The sequence below is a fragment of the Rhopilema esculentum genome, chromosome 16 (assembly GCF_057945365.1).
Source record: "Rhopilema esculentum isolate cy_ngs chromosome 16, ASM5794536v1, whole genome shotgun sequence".
NCBI lineage: Eukaryota > Metazoa > Cnidaria > Scyphozoa > Rhizostomeae > Rhizostomatidae > Rhopilema > Rhopilema esculentum.
Window position 1 is genome coordinate 10,585,407 of NC_142830.1, and position 17,691 is coordinate 10,603,097.

General features: G+C 35.0%; 1 protein-coding gene across 1 annotated transcript; it reads right to left on the reverse strand.

Moving 5' to 3' along the window:
• Nucleotides 1–616: 616 nt before the first annotated feature.
• On the reverse strand, nt 617–17,684 carry LOC135682864 (stAR-related lipid transfer protein 3). The gene is made up of 16 exons (XM_065197942.2): nt 17,274–17,684; nt 15,242–15,322; nt 14,755–14,832; nt 13,327–13,389; nt 11,295–11,381; nt 10,727–10,781; nt 10,109–10,154; nt 6,186–6,238; nt 5,736–5,803; nt 4,649–4,741; nt 4,408–4,467; nt 4,070–4,165; nt 3,481–3,560; nt 2,877–2,981; nt 1,893–1,986; nt 617–1,436 (listed from the first exon to the last, which is right to left on the reverse strand). The coding sequence occupies exons 1-16, from the start codon at nt 17,517–17,519 to the stop codon at nt 1,335–1,337; spliced, it is 1,407 nt and encodes a 468-aa protein (XP_065054014.2). The 5' UTR covers nt 17,520–17,684; the 3' UTR covers nt 617–1,334.
• Nucleotides 17,685–17,691: the final 7 nt, after the last annotated feature.

Consider the following 17,691-nt stretch of genomic DNA (forward strand, 5'->3'; position numbering starts at 1 on the left):
AGCTGCAGATAAAGTAAGCATTTCGAAAGGTCAAACAGCGTAATGTTGGGTCTTAGTAAGGTGATAGGGTTAAAGAACATAAGCCAAAGACTACAAACAGAGACTGTACGTGTTTGTTTTGGTATCGAAAGGCTATAAACAGGGACAAGACATGTTTGCTTCAGGATCGAAAGACTATAAACAATAACAAGACTTGTTTGTTTCAGTACCGAAAGGCTATAAACAGGAACAAGGCGTGTTTTTTTCAGTATCGAAAGACTATAAACAGGGACAAGACTTGTTTGGTTCAGTACCGAAAGGCTATAAACAATAACAAGACTTGTTTGTTTAAGTATCGAAAGACTATAAACAGGGACAAGACTTGTTTGGTTCAGTACCGAAAGGCTATAAACAATAACAAGACTTGTTTGTTTCAGTATCGAAAGACTATAAACAGGGACAAGACTTGTTTGTTTCATTATCGAAAGGCTATAAACAATAACAAGACATGTTTGCTTCAGGATCGAAAGACTATAAACAATAACAAGACTTGTTTGTTTCAGTACCGGAAGGCTATAAACAGGAACAAGGCGTGTTTTTTTCAGTATCGAAAGGCTATAAACAAAGACAAGACGTGTTTGCTTCAGTATTTATATTGTTTGTACACTTCAAAGTTGCAGAAAGATACTTAAGGATTAAGACAAAGATAAGTTCTTGGTATCAAATTGGTAATTACCGTCTTGAATCAACTCAAACGGTTTTTTACAAATACAAACAAAAACTTCTAAAAAATAATTTACAACCTACATTTGGATAAATTTTACATTTCATAAATCAATTTTAAACTCACTTGTACTTTCGAATATCTAATCACTCAAAGAATTGCAAACAATTATCGAGCCAAATTATTTTCCAGTAAGACTATTAATAGATTTCTGTGCAACACGGTTTGACCTGTTTCAAGTTTGGGTTTACCGACGAGAAAGCTTAAAGAATATGACATCCACTTTGTGGGCCATGTCTGTAAAATGTTCTGGATGTGTAGCTTAGTGTCATTTCATTGCTCTTGAGACTCATAAATCCGTTAATTTTTGCAAAATTTGGGTACTCTAAAACAATGGCCTAAGTTCATCAGCCCCGCCAGTTCATAGGTAAACCTTAAGCTATACTTTGCTATACTCAGCTTTACTTTAACTATCAAACATCAAGTAAATAATTTTAAAATCAATTCAGAATTTCACAATTGCAAGTAATGAACACCAGTGCCAGAATTATCAAGGCATTCAATTCGAACATTGTATCAAAATCGATAAAAAAATTTAAAATAAATTCAAATTCAAATGATAACAAACAAATTATAGTTTTGGCATACGTTCGATATGATCTTGCAATGCTCGAACAGTATCGATCATGACTGAAGCCATCGTTTGGTCGATTACGGACTTTGGAATCCAACCCTGAAAGTAAATAATGCACGTTTAGCTTTCTCGATGGATAACGATAAAGAGGCAGCTGCTATATTGCACTTTAACGGAGCCTCGCAATCATTATGTACCAATCCTAGTCTTCTAACTATAAAGCGGCAATTTAGGACGGGTTGTAAAATCTATATGATAAAAAGTGTTCGTGTTGAAGTTGCTTGCAGTTCATTTAACATATTACACTGTCATCATATTTTCACATGGTCTTATACGAGTCACAGATGATTTTTAATACTAACTGTTTTCACAGAATTTTTTTAACCCAATTTTTTCTACTGAAGTGGACTTTGTTGTTTTAAGAGGAAAGAACAGCAATGAAAAGCGATTAAATTATAATTCTAGTTCTACCTCCTTTAATCTCATTACAGATCATGGGGTTGAAATGATGAGAAAATTACTGAAAACCTGACAATTTAATTTCTCTTTCCATACCTTGATATCTGTATTTAAGAACCAGATGAATTCGCATCGATCTGCTTCATTAGGAATAACTTTTATTATGTATCCTCCAGGACCATTTTCTCCTCTAAAAAGGAGAAAATACAAACAGTTGAAAACTATAGGCATTCGTCGACAAAAATTCATTGATTAGCCGATCTGAGGACTGACATAATTACACTAGAATATTCAAACTAAAAACTTGCTATGCTGAGGGCGGAATTGAAATATCGTAGGTTAAGAAAAACTAAAGTTGCAGTGGAAACTCGTATCGTTTCTTGATACTAATTTGACATCTAGCAAAACATTTCCAGAGACCTCGACTTGATATTTTTGTCCCGTCACTATGTCCCGCCAATCAACCGTTCAGAGTTAACGCGCGCGCGTTTATGATCTAGAAAACATTAAGAAAAACCCTCACGTTGCCGATTGTTTACGTAACAATAGGTCTATTTTGTAGTCTAACCAATGGGAAATGTTAAGGATTCGGGGCTTAAATGTTAACACAATTCATTTATAAGTAATCTCAACCTTTAATAAAGCCTCATTTACTCTAATATATCTATCTAGGCTCAAGTTAGTTAAACTAAAATGATATTCCAGCATAGTTAAATTAAATGATTTTACCAAACCTGACTGGACCGTGTTTAGACCTAAGTTAACTAGCATAGTAAAAGCAGATCCAATGTTGGGTCAGCTGGGAGCTAGAGGGCGTGGCTGGATCAAAAACGAGAGGGTTCTGTATTTGAGTAAAACGAAAACAATACGATTGTGTAGAAAAAAAGTTTTGGCCTCTTCACAAGAATTGACCATTTGATTTCAATTACAGTTAATCATAAAACAGACAAAAATAGATTTACAACATTACACTTACGTTACAACAAATGAAAGTAACTGCGCCGAACGACACGTTTAATAAATGCTATTCCATACAGAGTTTTGAAAGTAAGCAGAATAAATTGAGTAGAATGAGTATACCTCACAATATTTTTCCTCGCAGGAACAGTATCGCAGGTCGTTGACTCGCCAGCTAGCACAAACAAACCTCCCTGTTTTTCATACCTCCTCACTGACACAAAATCCCTACAAAAATAATCATCATTTTAATCTCCTATCAAAATTATTTTGCTCAAAATAATAAACAGAGATCGCTGGAGTAAACTTCACACAAACATTTTTTAATCAGTACGACAGAAAATTTGGTCTTGGGTGTAAAAAAGCAATCATATACAAATAAGAAGCCAAAATGTGCGTATAATGTAGCTTTTAGCAAAAAATTACTGACAATATGTCAGGGCTTTTATGATGGAATACTTAGCAATGATTTCTTCATAAACTGATTAGTGGTGAAGGTGAGGAATCCGGTTCGGATAATCCGATTAACTTCGTGTCATACAAGTCGAGGAGATTTTTGACTGCATCAACGAATCACATATCGCCTAGGGTTAGGGAACGCTCTCCGAAAAATATGACATCTAGCAAAACATGATACCTATCCGGATTCTTCATGTCCACCCTGATTGGTAACAGATAAAACGTAGAAATTGTAGAAGACGATGAAGGTCTAAGATTTAGCAAATACCTCGAAGAAACAAGCCCGCCAGCGGCTTCTGCTGCAACAACGTAGCAAATATCTGTTTTCTTGTTTATGACGGATATGATCTAACAGAACAAACAAGCACAAATTGATGAATTAAAATATCCATCTTAGCATCAATTATGAGCTTAAAAAAATGTGGACAAAAGTTAAGAAATATTACCTAAGTTTGGAATAAAATTGTAACATTTTACGGCTCAAGCGCCAAGGCAGCCGTGTATCCTGCTTCGTGAATCTAGAAGTCACAGTAGTATGAGAAGCATCGTGTGTAGTGTTTACCAGACACAATAACCCCCCCTCTAGCGATTCTCGCAATGAATGTAATATCCGGCCATGCAATACTGAGCAGGGAGTATCTCTTAGCTGATTACCCATCTCCTAGGAATTTTTTCCCAGCATCCTCAGAACCGTCAACGGATTCCTGGTTCGCTGGACCAGGAGTAACAGAACTTTCTCACATACCGAAAGCTTGGTTCTATGACTTCAAAACATAACATTATACACGTAGCAAAAATGTAACAAAATACTGGGTAGCATTGATGTGAAAACAAGAGGTGAGGAAAGCCTGCATTACCTGGCAGTCTGAAACTGTAGGATTCCAGGAGGGTTGGCTTTCCACGTTGTTCCAAAGAATGTTGAACAGAAGACTTGAGTGGCACGCTAACAGACTCTATCAATTTCAACAAAGAAGAAATTAAGATACTGGCATTGATGTGAATGATAGAAATACTTTCATAATCCAGATTGCTTTCAAAACAGCTTTTTTGAATAGTAATTTTCTGGTAGTCTAATTGGAAATGGTACACAACGTAAAGTTTCATTCTGAGTTATAAAATATTGCATGGTGATGTGGATTTCAAGGTTCGACAGCTATGAAAAAGCAAATAGACAAATTTTATTTTTGAATACTACCTTGCACCGGAAGACTTTACCAATGCCATCAAAATGTCTTGCTTCCACAAGTATACCATTCTGAAAATAAAAATGGATTGGGTGACTCAGTTGGCAGTGACAATAAACTATTCTGAACTATCATTCTTTTGAGCTTTCAAAGGTTCACTTGAAAAAATAGGAATTACGAAAACACTTCAAAGAAAAAAAACTACGTTTTACTTCTTTAACCAACATGTTAAAAATACAAAATGCAACTCACATCTTCCTTTTCTTTTTTCCAGTTCTCTGTGATGTGAAGCATTTTCTGAACTTGTTTTACTGCCTCTTTGCCGCGGTTTATATGTCTTCCTTGCTGATAAAGATAAAAACGAACAGCAAGAGCGGTAACTTCATGTTGACATAGGGGTGAGATGACACGCTTGTTTAAAGCTCTGCCTAGACATTAGTAAAACAATGCAGAACTAACTATATTGACAATTTGGGATATAGAGTAGTGTATCTTCAGCAAGCAAAAGAAATGGGAGAATCGATTCTAATGATAAGAAGGAGCTGGTAGTGGTAGCCATTTCAAATCTGCCTCAGTTTGATGTAGAATATCACGCTGAATGATTGGCAAAATACAAAACACAAACAAATTACATATATGACTGAATTTATTTAGTCCCAGGAGAAAGATAGAGAATAGAGTCTTTAAGAAGGTTACAATAGTGTTGTGTTGCAAGCGTGATAGTGATTTCAAGTTGTTTCACACGTGAAGTTGTGTCAGTATAAATAGTCTGTACTGAAATTTTAAGTTCACACGTCGATAGCTATTTTGCGGATAAGTATTCCCTCCCACCCCTCCCCTAAGGATATCAGAGTATCTGTACTGTAGTGGTGATTTTTCATTTTACTTGATGCCAAACTTATGTCTAGGTTTTCATTTTCTAACTAGAATGTCTTTATAGCTTTAGCAATATTGTGTTAAGTTGATGATATTTTTTCTTTTAATACTTTTTGTTAATTGATTTATTTTTGATATGCCGATGCTTACTCGCAAAATGCTAAACTGACTAGTACTACTGTTTTAATTAGCTACTAAATAAATGTTGTTATTTTCGGTTGAATGAAATGAATTAGAAAATAACCTTATTTAAAGTAGGACTACGATTCAAGGGGCTAAACTTCACTCGGGGAATGTAACGAAAAATGCCTTAATTTGAGTACATCACCTTCCCTCTAAAGCAAAATGGAAAACATCCGAGATAGGAATTTGATAATAAACATATTAACAATAAGCCACCAAATTGTCCTTTTGATGTTAAACTAGTATTGTTAAGCAGCCTAGTATAAAAAGGTTGTAGTACCTTTGAGTTCCGATTGAAATCATCCCTCGAAAAATTGCTCACGGTGTCCGAATCCGAATCTCCAGATTCTATAAACGCACAACCAACAAATAATGATTAAAGTCGCAAAAATAATCTCGCTGAGTTCACATGTTAGTCGATTTAAAAACAACGACATTTTTGGCTCAACAAAGGCTAGTTACCATATCAAATAATAATGCCATTTCTATTAAAGTATATCTTCTAAATTACGGAAAGTTTCGAGGATGCTTTAGGCTATCGATTGACCGTGAAATATTATTACAGGGCCGTCTAATACCAAGAATCCTACCAGTTAGCAATGATAGTATAAGTGGCATAAGAACAACTGCTAAAACTGTATAGTTTCTAGTTGCTGCCATTCGATATTTAACAAAACATTACTAAGATGGCACATCATATTAAAGGATAATCATATAAATTAAGAACTACCTTTCGGACTTCTTCCACCAGGGGAGTAACAAGACTGGTACTCTGAATTTGCACTGAGAATTAAAATGTAAATCATTCAAGAAAATCATCACTGAATATATAAATGTAAGCTGTTGTTGTACAATACAAACATCCCAAAGTACTTGCTTTTAGGCCAAAATTATTTTTTTGAGTGAACCCAGTGAGCAATGCTCCAAAATTCACGGTTACTGTCGTATGAAAGCAAGATTTACTTTTATGTCATGTTGACTTTTCATTGTGATTTTTAACGAACTGGGCAGGTAAAAATCATGGCCAATAATAAATATTTTAACTCCGCATAAGGTGCGAAGTCTGATCTAGCAGGCGCGGATCTAGAAACAAATCTGAATTTGGTGTCACACGATGCAAACTGCACACACGATGTTGTAAGTGCTCTTTGTTCCGCCGTTTCTAAAAAGGTTATTTCTTTCTTTCTCTTTTCTCTTGCTCTCTACAAAAGATTTCAAAACTTCTTCCCCCATTTTCATACAGGGATTTTGGGGGGCCATCAGCCTATAAATTTCTTATAAATTGCTTTGATGAAGCTGCTGAGAAGCCAGAAGGCTTAGCAGAATCCAGTGCTGTCGGAACGAAATTCATATTGGGGGGGGGGGAGATGCTCATTGTATTCCTTCTAACAGTGCACTGTTATTAAGGAAATATACTACAATTTGACAATAATGGGGAGGGGGAATCAATTCAAAATATGAAAGGCTCATTTCGTTCAAAGATATCGATGAAAAAGATCTTTTAGATAAAATTTATATGCAGTAAATAGCTCTAAAGTGGGCAAAGCAGAAAAGGAGAAGAATCGCTGTTTACTGACTTAAAGAATGTTACCTGACTCTCAGAGGTCGTGGTTTGATGTTTTTCGACTCAAATTCAGTCACTGCAAAAAGTTCATCTTTTATTTCGAATATTTCATTTTTCCAATTTCTGCGCATTTCTTGCCTCAGAGTTGAGAAAAATTTCTCTAATTATATGCAGCAATGCCTTTGGATTCGCCATGTTGAAGAGGTAGACTATTCACCTTGTGCGTCTTTTGCATAACCAAAATTGTCATGCGTTTGTGTAGCCGCACCGAAATGCATAAGGTTACTGAAACGCATATGACACAGGCACTATACATTGTCACCAAGAAGCAGTCAACCCCCCGAAAGTCTAGGCTAAGAAAATAATTTTGGTCAATGATGGTCGAATTCTAGAAACCGAACTAGCGGAAATAGTCGTTCATTGTTCTAATGGTGAAAGGGTTGTCATAACTGCTTATTGTGTTCGTCATGTGTGTGAAAACACAGCATTGCGTTTGCTTAAGCCTGGTTCCCACTTGGTCGTTTGGGTCGTTTGAGTCGTCAGAGTCGTTCCTGAAAAACACGAACGACCCAAAGAACACATCAGCCACGTAGCTGCAGAGGGGGCAATGAACATTTTGACAACAACTTGCCCCCTCTGGCTACAGTTTTTCCTAAAGATATTTTGAAAATTTGGCATATTTATAATTCCATGACCTTGATTTTGTCCAAATATATCTGTTTGTTATATATCTGTTTTCTTGTTTTAAAGCCTGCCCCCCTCAGGTATGGTTCTTGCTCGAGTTTGCCCCCCCCCCCCTAGCCGACACCTACAGCTACGTGGTTGGAACCCATTGGTTTCTACTTGGTCGTTTAAGTCTTTTGAGTCGTTTTGTTGTTGATGCTGTTCATTGCTTGCACCATGCATCGCTCATTTAATTTTGGCGGCATGCGTGGAAGGAACGATGGTAGCATTTGATAAACAACAACTGATGTTGCAAAGTTAACTATTTCTACCTCTGGTGACTTTGTACAGACGGCAATGTTAGATCACTAAATTTCAGTGCAATAGCTTGCCATGATTTGATATTTTTGTATTTATTTTTAATTTCTTTCAAGTAATTGATATAATGGCACTCGTATTTTTGAATTTCTTCCATAAAGCTTCCATAAATCTTGTTCTTGTTCTAGTCAAACACGCGGTTACAAGAAAATCCCCTTTTCTTGAAGAAATAGTTACTAAAGCGTGGGTCGTTTGAGTCGCTTGAGTCGTTTGAGTCGTTTGTCGGCTTCCACTTGCAAAAATAATTAATGCGTGGGTATTTGGGGTCGCGGAGATAAAAAATTTTCTATCTTTGTGACAACTGTCGTTTGAGTCTTTCAGGTCTTTTGGGTTGTTGGCAGGTATGTTTCCACTGAGTCTTTTCAGTCGTTTGGGTATTTTCCAACGACCCAAACGACCCAAACGACCAAGTGGGAACCAGGCTTATGAACTAAGTTTATTATGGAGTTGAATCTATGAAAGGGGTTCTTAAAGGCATTGAGTCATGGTAAATAGGAAGCGTATACCCAAATTGCAAAAATGCTGAGTCATTATGATATTCTGATTGGCTGTCAAGCAAACTGCACACACGATGTTGTAAGTACTCTTTGTTCCGCCGTTTCTAAAGGTTCTTTCTTTCTCTCTCTTTTATCTTGCTCTCTAAAAAAGATTTAAAAACTTCTCCCCCCATTTTTCCCTTCAAATGCCACAAAGACTTTTCAAATCAGGCACAGGGGGGCTGAGGGGGCTTTAGCCATGACTAATGCCTTTAAGTATTTCGAGTGCCGAGCCAGAAAACCAGAAAAACATGTGGATTTTGTTCAGGGGACTTAATTCTGATACCCTAGGTACTGAGTTTTCAAAATTTACATGGTCGTTGTTTCACGGCCTGTGCTATTTTTAGATTAGGACATTTGTCTTCGTTAAGTCGACTTGAAGCGCATGAAGTCAGATCCAGGATCCCGGAACTGCGAAATGTAATTTAAAGATGGGCCAAAATGTAATTATTCTGGCTTTGCTTTGTTAAGGCCGCCACCATGGTTGGCGGGAAGAAAAATTTAGGTTAGGTAAATCTAGAAATGTCAAGAAACAGCATCTAAATAGATTTTAATGAGAGAGAATTTAAGGAAATATTCTTAAGGTTTTATATAACTAGGTTCCAAAAGTTCTTCGCTTTTTTAATGTTGACATGAAAAATGAAGGGTCTTGCAAAGCTTTAGAATAATCTTAGCATGGCTGCGAATAATCATATTTTTTACATTTGAATGAAAGCAAAATAAAATGGAGAAGAGAAAAAACGAAAAAAAAATGTTTAGTCTGTGCCCAAGCACGCAATTGCCGCCACATACGCTACAAAGCATGAACATGACTACATCAACTAAAGATAGATGCCTTAATATTCTTGTACTTTTTTAACTCTGTCAAAGCAGTAAAATAAAGCATTCAAATTAAAGCACGTTCTTGGGGTGTTCAGCCTGTTCTTGGAGTGTTCAGTCTTTTAGAAACGACGATATTTTTATCACTTGTGTCTCAAGTTCTAGACCAACAGGGCAATAATGTTCTTGGGTTTAACAAAATTTCGTTGTTCTCAGTTTTATCACGATTTAATAGTTTCTTAATTGTTTGCTTCGAGTACTGGAGTTTCTTAATTTTTTCTGACTGTCCAGTACTCGTTTCTTGTAGCCAGTTTCTTATAAAAAATGAGTGTAAATGAGGTAATCAAAAATTTGCAGATTTCCAGAAACTTTTATCTGATATCATCATTATAGTTTTCAAACAATTGAAGAATCGATATGAATATGACATGCCCCCTTTACTATATGAATGCTTGCCCCCCTTGCTCCCGTCTGGATCCGCGCCTGTCTAGGTATTGTCTTCACCACGTTTATCAACATCTAATATTGTTTTTAAAAAAATTTTTTATAAAAAAGTATCAGGACCATAAAACAGTCACTACTTACAAATATCATTAACAAAAAAAAATTGAAGCGCCTTCTAATATGAAGATTAGGTATTTGGAGTTGTTTAGTGGAAGTAAAATCGTAGAATATAAAGCCTGCAACACTCACCCTAAACGCCAGTCACTGACAGTTGATGGTAATGTGGGTATTGAGGCTGGAGACAGAAAAAAAAGAAGTTTTCCTGTCAAAGAGGCTGCAACTTTACGATTTTACCCATAAAATAAATCATTATATGGGGGAATTGCAGATGAAAATTCAAGTAGTAGAAATAATCAGCTGTTATGTTGTGAGAATTCTCAGCAAAAGATTTGTCTGCTTATGAATTTGATGCTATAATGAATACATATGTTATCCATTTTATCTGCCTTGTGGTGGTTTTTAACAAATCTAAGCATGTAACGTTGTATTTATGGCATCAAGCGCTAGACAACAGACCATTAAACAGTATAGAATCACGTAAAACTATTGTATAGAATATAGAATCACAGTATAGAATCACATTAAGCCTTTAACATCAATTTTTACTACAAAAGATTGAATATAAAATAAATGTCAATAAGCCAGACATTAAATGTCCCTAAGAAAAACAAATTAACTATTGATTATAGGAAGAGGATAGAAATTCCATGATATTCTTGAAAGGAAGTAGAAGGGCACTGCCACAGAAAATCCACTACTTATCTGTCAACAAAAGTAGGTCTTATAGTCTAATGATGAATTATTTACCTGTGAGGGTATTTGCTATATTTTCCCGTCTTAGTCTTAATTCTGTAGGTATCACCTGGATGATAAAGATAAAAGTTCATGTCATCTTTTGAGCTAATCTAATCCCTAGCATTTCATAGAACACAATATGATAGCCACATCATGGTAGCCTTTCAATCCAGAAACTGTCTATAATAATAGGGGCACCTGATAGAAAAAAACTATTCCAAATACCAACATTGAATATTAAACTGGCCTTGCAAACTGTTTGAAACAATAGAATGTGAAAAATGTGGCAGAATTCATTAAAATTCTATGTTCAGAAAACAATTCTTTAGTGTGAAATAAATGTTTTCTTCTTTCAAAAGATGAGAGTAATTTTAACATGATAACTTTTAAAAATCAACATAGCACACAGAAATGCATATTTGCCATCTATTTTTTTTCATTATTTGGTTAAAGGTAGAATAAAAGATCTTTAAGTAATGCACAGAAAAATCAAAGAAAAGTCAATTAAAAATTATCATTTTCTATCAGACACATTTTGATTATCATAATCTTTGTAACTTTGAATCTTTGAGTGACTTACTTGGAAATCAAAATGCCAGGCTTCCGACCAGCAGATAACAAATGTGGCAATGACTATTAAATAACTCATTGGTTGTCCACTCTTTATCTAAGTGCATAATACAACAATAAGATCAAAATGGCTAGGAAAGACAACAATACACTAGAAAGGATGTGCATTGAATTTGCAATATTGGTTTTTTTCTGTTTTTCTGTGTGGTAGGTGAAGCATAACTGCAGTTTTGTTATAGTCAACGCTTATAGTCACACTAAATATTTCCCAGAAAAGTACACTACCAGGACAAAATTATTGCAACACCTGCGAAGGTGATTAATGGCGGATCACGCAATAACTTTTGTTGTTGTCAGCTTAAGCTATTGTTTAATCAGCCAATGGCGCGCAAATAAAATTGCAAATTCAGTGAAGTGTTAATTCGAATATTCCATTTTCATTTTTGAAAATTTTAAATCAGCAATTCAAGTAACTTTTAATTAAACAGACATTTTGTGGAGATGCTTCTGACTCTGATAAATGCAGAAAATTGCTTTGGAATCGATGCACAGAATTTGTTGATGAAATGCACTGGGATTCTGTTTCATTCTCAATAAACTCTCTAAGTCAGTTTTGGTTTGGACCTTAGAGAACCTAATGGATTTCAAATCAGATCATTTTCATTGGCAACAAGAAATATTCACTTATTTTAAGGTTAGGTCTTTGTGATGGCCGAGGAAGGACATAGAGTTTGCAGATTTTCAGGTAAATTCGAGTTAAGATGACCTTGTATGGGGGATGTATTGCTTTTTATGAAAAGGACTGCCTTCCTCATTTTCCTAGCATTAATTTGATTCCACCAAGAAAACTGTTATGCATTATTTTGACATGTTTCACTGCATTAACTCGCACATCGCTAGTTTACGATTTACCAATTTATATAGGCCTAAATGTACCCAAGAAATTATCCAAGTTGTATTGGAGAATTTCGAGGCTAAAAGAGTCAGAGCTAAAAAATTCATTTGTTGTTTCCTAAACTTTCACTATTTTGCTATCATTTTCTACCAAAAGTTGCAAAATCTTTAGAGTCGAGAGACCAGTTACAAAGTTTTATCACAACTACTCGCTCCTTATCTTGTCAATATCTTGAATTTACCACTGCAGATATTTTTCTTATAACTGTATAATTTCTCACATTAATATTGTAACTCTAAGTTTTTCGAAATCTTCAATAAATTCCTGGTTTAGCATGTTTATGCTTATTTTTGAGGGGAATATTTCAGCGTAAAGTTAAAAGTTCACAAAACTTCAATTTTTTGGATGCCATTTTGATAAGGGTGTTGCAATACGTTTGTCCTAGTAGTGTATGACTATAAGAGGAGTGTGACATTAAGCAGAGTTACCTGAAACAGCAAAACAAGTGGCAGGAAATCAGTTGTGATGGCCCTATATTGGCATTTCAACATTTTTAAGCATTTCAACAATTATATTCAATGTTGTCTAGCCTCCTTTAACCTTCTTAAGGGAGGAGAAGGGGCTAAACATGCAAAATACCAAAAGCAGGGTTATTCTTGTATTGTTTGAAATGTAGCTTTGAAAATTGTTGAAAGGGATTCATTCCCTGTTCAGAGCATCTTAACGCAAGAGAATGCAAGAAAATGAAGCAAAATAATATAGCAATTGTATGTAGGATGCATACTTTGTGAAATGAAACTTTTCATAACATTGTGCATGATAGCATTAAATTAAATAACTTGCAGATGATCCAGTCTGTTTTAAATTTTTAAAGGTATTTTGTTGCATTATTTTGGCTTGGGCGATCAAGGGTCAAAAAATTATCTAAAAATCAATTTTTCAGCATGTCATGCTTGAGAACTCTACTTGAGCTAACTCACCTAGTTGGTTCTGTATCACTGATTTAATTTCAAGGCTTGAAAAAGATTTTGACGATTTTAATGCTTATATATTGAATTTTTTGGCTGGACCAATACTTTCTTGCATTGCACAAGGTCAGATAATTTTGTATCTCTTCCTGATTATGTAATTTTAAAAAGAAACTTACAACTGTTCCTTCATTCATCACAACTTTCAAAATGGCCATGAGGGTAGAAAGCATTGTTGTCACCTCAGGGAAAAATTTACAATAAAAAGTGAATAAAGGCTTATTTTATTATCACTTATCAATTTATATACAATAGGCATACAGAATTATAACTACAGATCAGTGGCGGACACTTGGGGGAGGCAAGGGGGGGCGAGGGGGGCGACTGCCCCCCCAATACTTTGGAGGACAATGGTCTTTTGTTCTAAAACAATGGGAAATGTGACGTCATCTTATTAAAACAATAGGCTTGCCACCCCAATATTTGAACAAGTGTCCGCCCCTGCTACAGATAAGCTAATACATGCCTATCATTTGCAATATCATAAACTACTATTGATAATTTTTGGTATCTTTCCATTCAAATCAGGGAAACCCTATATTGCATGCTTCAGTTCTCATTCAAAATACCAAAGTTACTTAGTCTCTAACATCGAGCAGGTGTCTCTTGTATTTAGGGGTGAAAGAACGATCAAAGAACAATAAGAACAAAGAAAAATATCTAACATGGTGCAGCAGTAAATCTCAAATTTTTAAGAAATATCTGGCAATTATGATCTTATAATTAAATCCACAGGCTTTCTTTGGAAAAAAGAGCAGTTTCATAGAAAAGTTTGTCATATCAAGGAAAATTATGATAAAGGGATCTACAATTAGGTTCGTAATAATGTGAGTTTGTTATATACCAGCATTGTTATACCAAAAGAATTTGTATGGGGTTCGGTAGAATCCAAAGGACCAGAAATTCTTTTTTTATACCAGAAAATTAGTTATACCCAGGTTTCATAATATTGGGATTCCACTGTAGATTAGTCCTATGATCCATACAAATGTAGATTAGTTCTAGATTATGTCCAAATTTTACCCACAGTAAACCCACAATCCTGACAAGGTGTTAAGCCTTTTTCAAGTGGCATGAATAAAAAGTACCAAGGAAAGATAAACATTTAAACCTGTCTCAAAAACAAACAAATCCAATTATTAAGAATTTTTGATCTCAAAATAAAAGAAGGCGCCGTGTGATATTTTGCCAGGGCATGCGTGTGCAATCGCACACCTTTCAAACGAAAGCCTGGACCTATAAACATATATTCATTTGACAAACTGCATTGCCTCTAGTTTAGAACAGTTCCAAAAATCCAACACTGTGTCACGTCTCTGATTCTAGACTATTTATAGGATAAATTTCATGATTTTCAGTTTTTTATTTATAACATATAATTGTTGTGCTGTCTTTTAAAAACCAAATCAACTTAATAGAATTTGCAAATTCCTGTTGTCTCTTCTAAGGTGCACTGATTATGGACACATTATGGTTGTATGTATTATACATATGCGGTTTTTACTCTGCTAAATAATTTCAGATTTCAAAACAATTATAATACTTACTGCAACTGAATACCATTTGCTACTCTTGAGAAGTGCATATGTGAATAAAAGAAGAATACATCTAACAAATGCCAGAACCTAACAAAGGAAACAACATAACAAAATAAAAATTAGTTACACTCATAAAAAACCTTTGAAAAAAGATTTACTGAAATAAACAAAGTTTTAGTGTTTTCAGGCAATGTCTTATTTCCTGCAAAAAAAAGCAGATCTTAGAAATGTTGCCCCACTCCGAGAATTTGCCTGAAACCTTGAGTTGGAATCTTCTCAGATAATATTGCATTAACATATTTGCATTGGCTCATGTTATAGCAAGATCACATGGCAAGAGGACCCTTCTTAACAATTCTTAAGACATGACCCTACCCACTAAAAATTATTTTGTGCTTGCAAAACATCACCCTAACAATTGATAAATGTATAAATAAAATTTGCCAAAAATATGAATTGCTTTTTGATCAGTTAAGAGAGCTTTTGAACTACATACCACAAAATCAAAGAGTGAGCTTTTGAATTTGTACTCTTCAACTTCTTTGTTAAACATTTTCGTCAGACTATCCATTGCTGTCTATAGAAACAAATAGATCATTCTCATAAAGTCTATGAATTGCGAATTGCAGTACAACTAGTTAGAATCCTGATATGAAATCAAACTGGGGAGTGCCAAGTGACCCACAAGAAATGATCTTTACATTGAAAAAGCCTTGAATGCTAGAGTAAAACATTAGTTTAGTCAACTATTTCTTTGATTTGCCAGTTTATTTCTTGTAGCATTTGATTGTTTTTTTGTCATTTTGCATAATTCCTGCTCACTGCCAGACTGGAAACTTTGTCTCACACCTGCAATAAATTGCCCATACATAATTTTCTTCTATATTGCTCATCTGCAATATATTGCTCATCTGCATGCTTTAGCATATTTGCCGCAAAATGTGCATGATTTCAGGCACTCAGTTGCAGATCTTCAAAATAAACTTGCCAATGCAAGAAACAAAGAAACAAAGTGTGGGCTCACTGTTCTATAGACATTCTGACTGAAAGATTCTTAGAATCTGACAAACAACTTTTTTCCTATTTTTAAACAAAGCATATCTCTATGCATATTTCTCAAAGTGCACAAGCTGGTATGCTATAAAGTGTTTCAGCAGCTTAACTCACAGATTATGTATATATGTGTGCTGATTAAAAGAGGGAAATGGTGCTCCTCTTCATGAACAAAATTGAGTGAAGCAAAAAAACATAAAGAAAGCTTATAAATCGTACCAAGCGTACAGGTAAAAGTTTATTAGTTTTGAAAGAAATAATTAAAAGGTAAAAACAAATAATTAGTAGATAATTAATTACTGATTATCTTTAAAAAAATCCTGTTGCCTGTAAAAGCAAATAATGGATTTGTATCTTTAACTGACAGAATGTCAAGGAATGTGTGTAAGGTACTTATATAGACTGTTCCCAAAGATAATGTGCATTGGAGAACTTCAACAGACATTTGGCAGATATTCTAAATGATGCAACATTAAAGGGTACTTGCTGCTTACTATTAGCAAGCACTCATTCACAGATGAGACATTCATTTAAAACTTCAATTCTGTAGTTGCTTTGAAAATTATTATGGTACACTATGATCACAAAATGAACTGGCTGATGTTGCCTACACAACCAACTGATATTTTGATTGTCAAGGGATTTTCAAAGGCACTTTTTCATGTTGTTCATAAACAAACAGCACATACACATATTCTTTGACATACTGATAGTTACAAATGTGAATTCATTATTTGCTTTTACCTACTGTTTGTTAAATGTAAACATTATCTTTGCTTTAGACTTTAACTGACTTTTAAGTCGATCTGACTTTATCTTTGATCCCTATGTGTCAGTCAGGTCACATAGATTGACCATGTTTGTGATGTTTATCAAATAGTGTGCCTGATTTTTACAGTTCAAGGAGGTAGCCTGCTTCCCATAGATTCAACTTTAAAAGCTTCATGCATATGGTCTTGGGGATTCAAGAACAGATAAAATCAGTAAGAACAGTTCTGTTTTTCCTTATGCACTGAGATGAGTAGTATACTTCAAATGTTGGCCTGGTTTCTAGATATGTTTTGCCTGGTTTCTTGCTAAGTTTGGCCTGGTTCTTGGTCTTGTCCCCTCTTTGTATGGAATTTTAAGACCAAAAGGACTTATTGTTTGTAAGTTAATCCTATATCTTGTTGCAGTTTTGCTGCATACATTGCAGATGATCTTTAGCCTTTGTTTATTGATTTACTTTTGCTAATTATTGATTGGACTTATTTGGCACTTGTAGCTGTTGATTATTGTTTAATTTGTTTTAGCAAACCAGACCTTATGGATGCATCTTCAAGCAACCAGTTGTTTTTCTTAATATGTCTGTTTGGTTTCTTCAGCTACAATTTGCCTTGGTGTGTGAGCATACTATACCCTGTAGCTGACTGTAAATGCTACAAGATTTACCTCTGACATTAGGCATGGACTTTTATTCAAAAATCTTGAATTACCTGAGCATAAATTATCCACAAAAGGACAATCAAAAGGAAATCAAAAAATGATAACAAGCAGAACATCCTTCGAACAGGACTCAGTCCAAATTTTTCGTCATTTCCAATATTTTCTCTATCCAAGGACCTTTTTATATCTTCCAGTGATCGTGTCAGATCTTTCACAAATGCATCATTTGGCGACCTCATAGCAGTTGAGGCAGAGTGAGGGCCTAAAAGCGGCTGCTGTTCCCAGTTATTCTTCATTTCTGTCTGCGATTATTTTTCACCTGAGCCTAACTAAGCAATTGCCATGCTCCTACTCAATATCATAATGTATGTCTCCTGGTCTCTGAAAGCACATCTATTTCAAAATTGATGCTGTTTGGGCCTTTTCTCTACCTGCCAATATCTGTCAGCTTTAGCTTTACTAGGAAGA

Coding starts and splice junctions, on each gene's coding strand:
- LOC135682864 (XM_065197942.2), bottom strand. CDS start 17,519: ATGAAGAATAACTGGGAACAGCAGCCGCTTTTAGGCCCTCACTCTGCC. Junction 13,390..14,754: donor GCAAATGGTATTCAGTTGCA/GTAAGTATTATA, acceptor TTTTTCCCTGAG/GTGACAACAATGCTTTCTAC. Junction 6,239..10,108: donor GTCAGTGACTGGCGTTTAGG/GTGAGTGTTGCA, acceptor TTTAATTCTCAG/TGCAAATTCAGAGTACCAGT.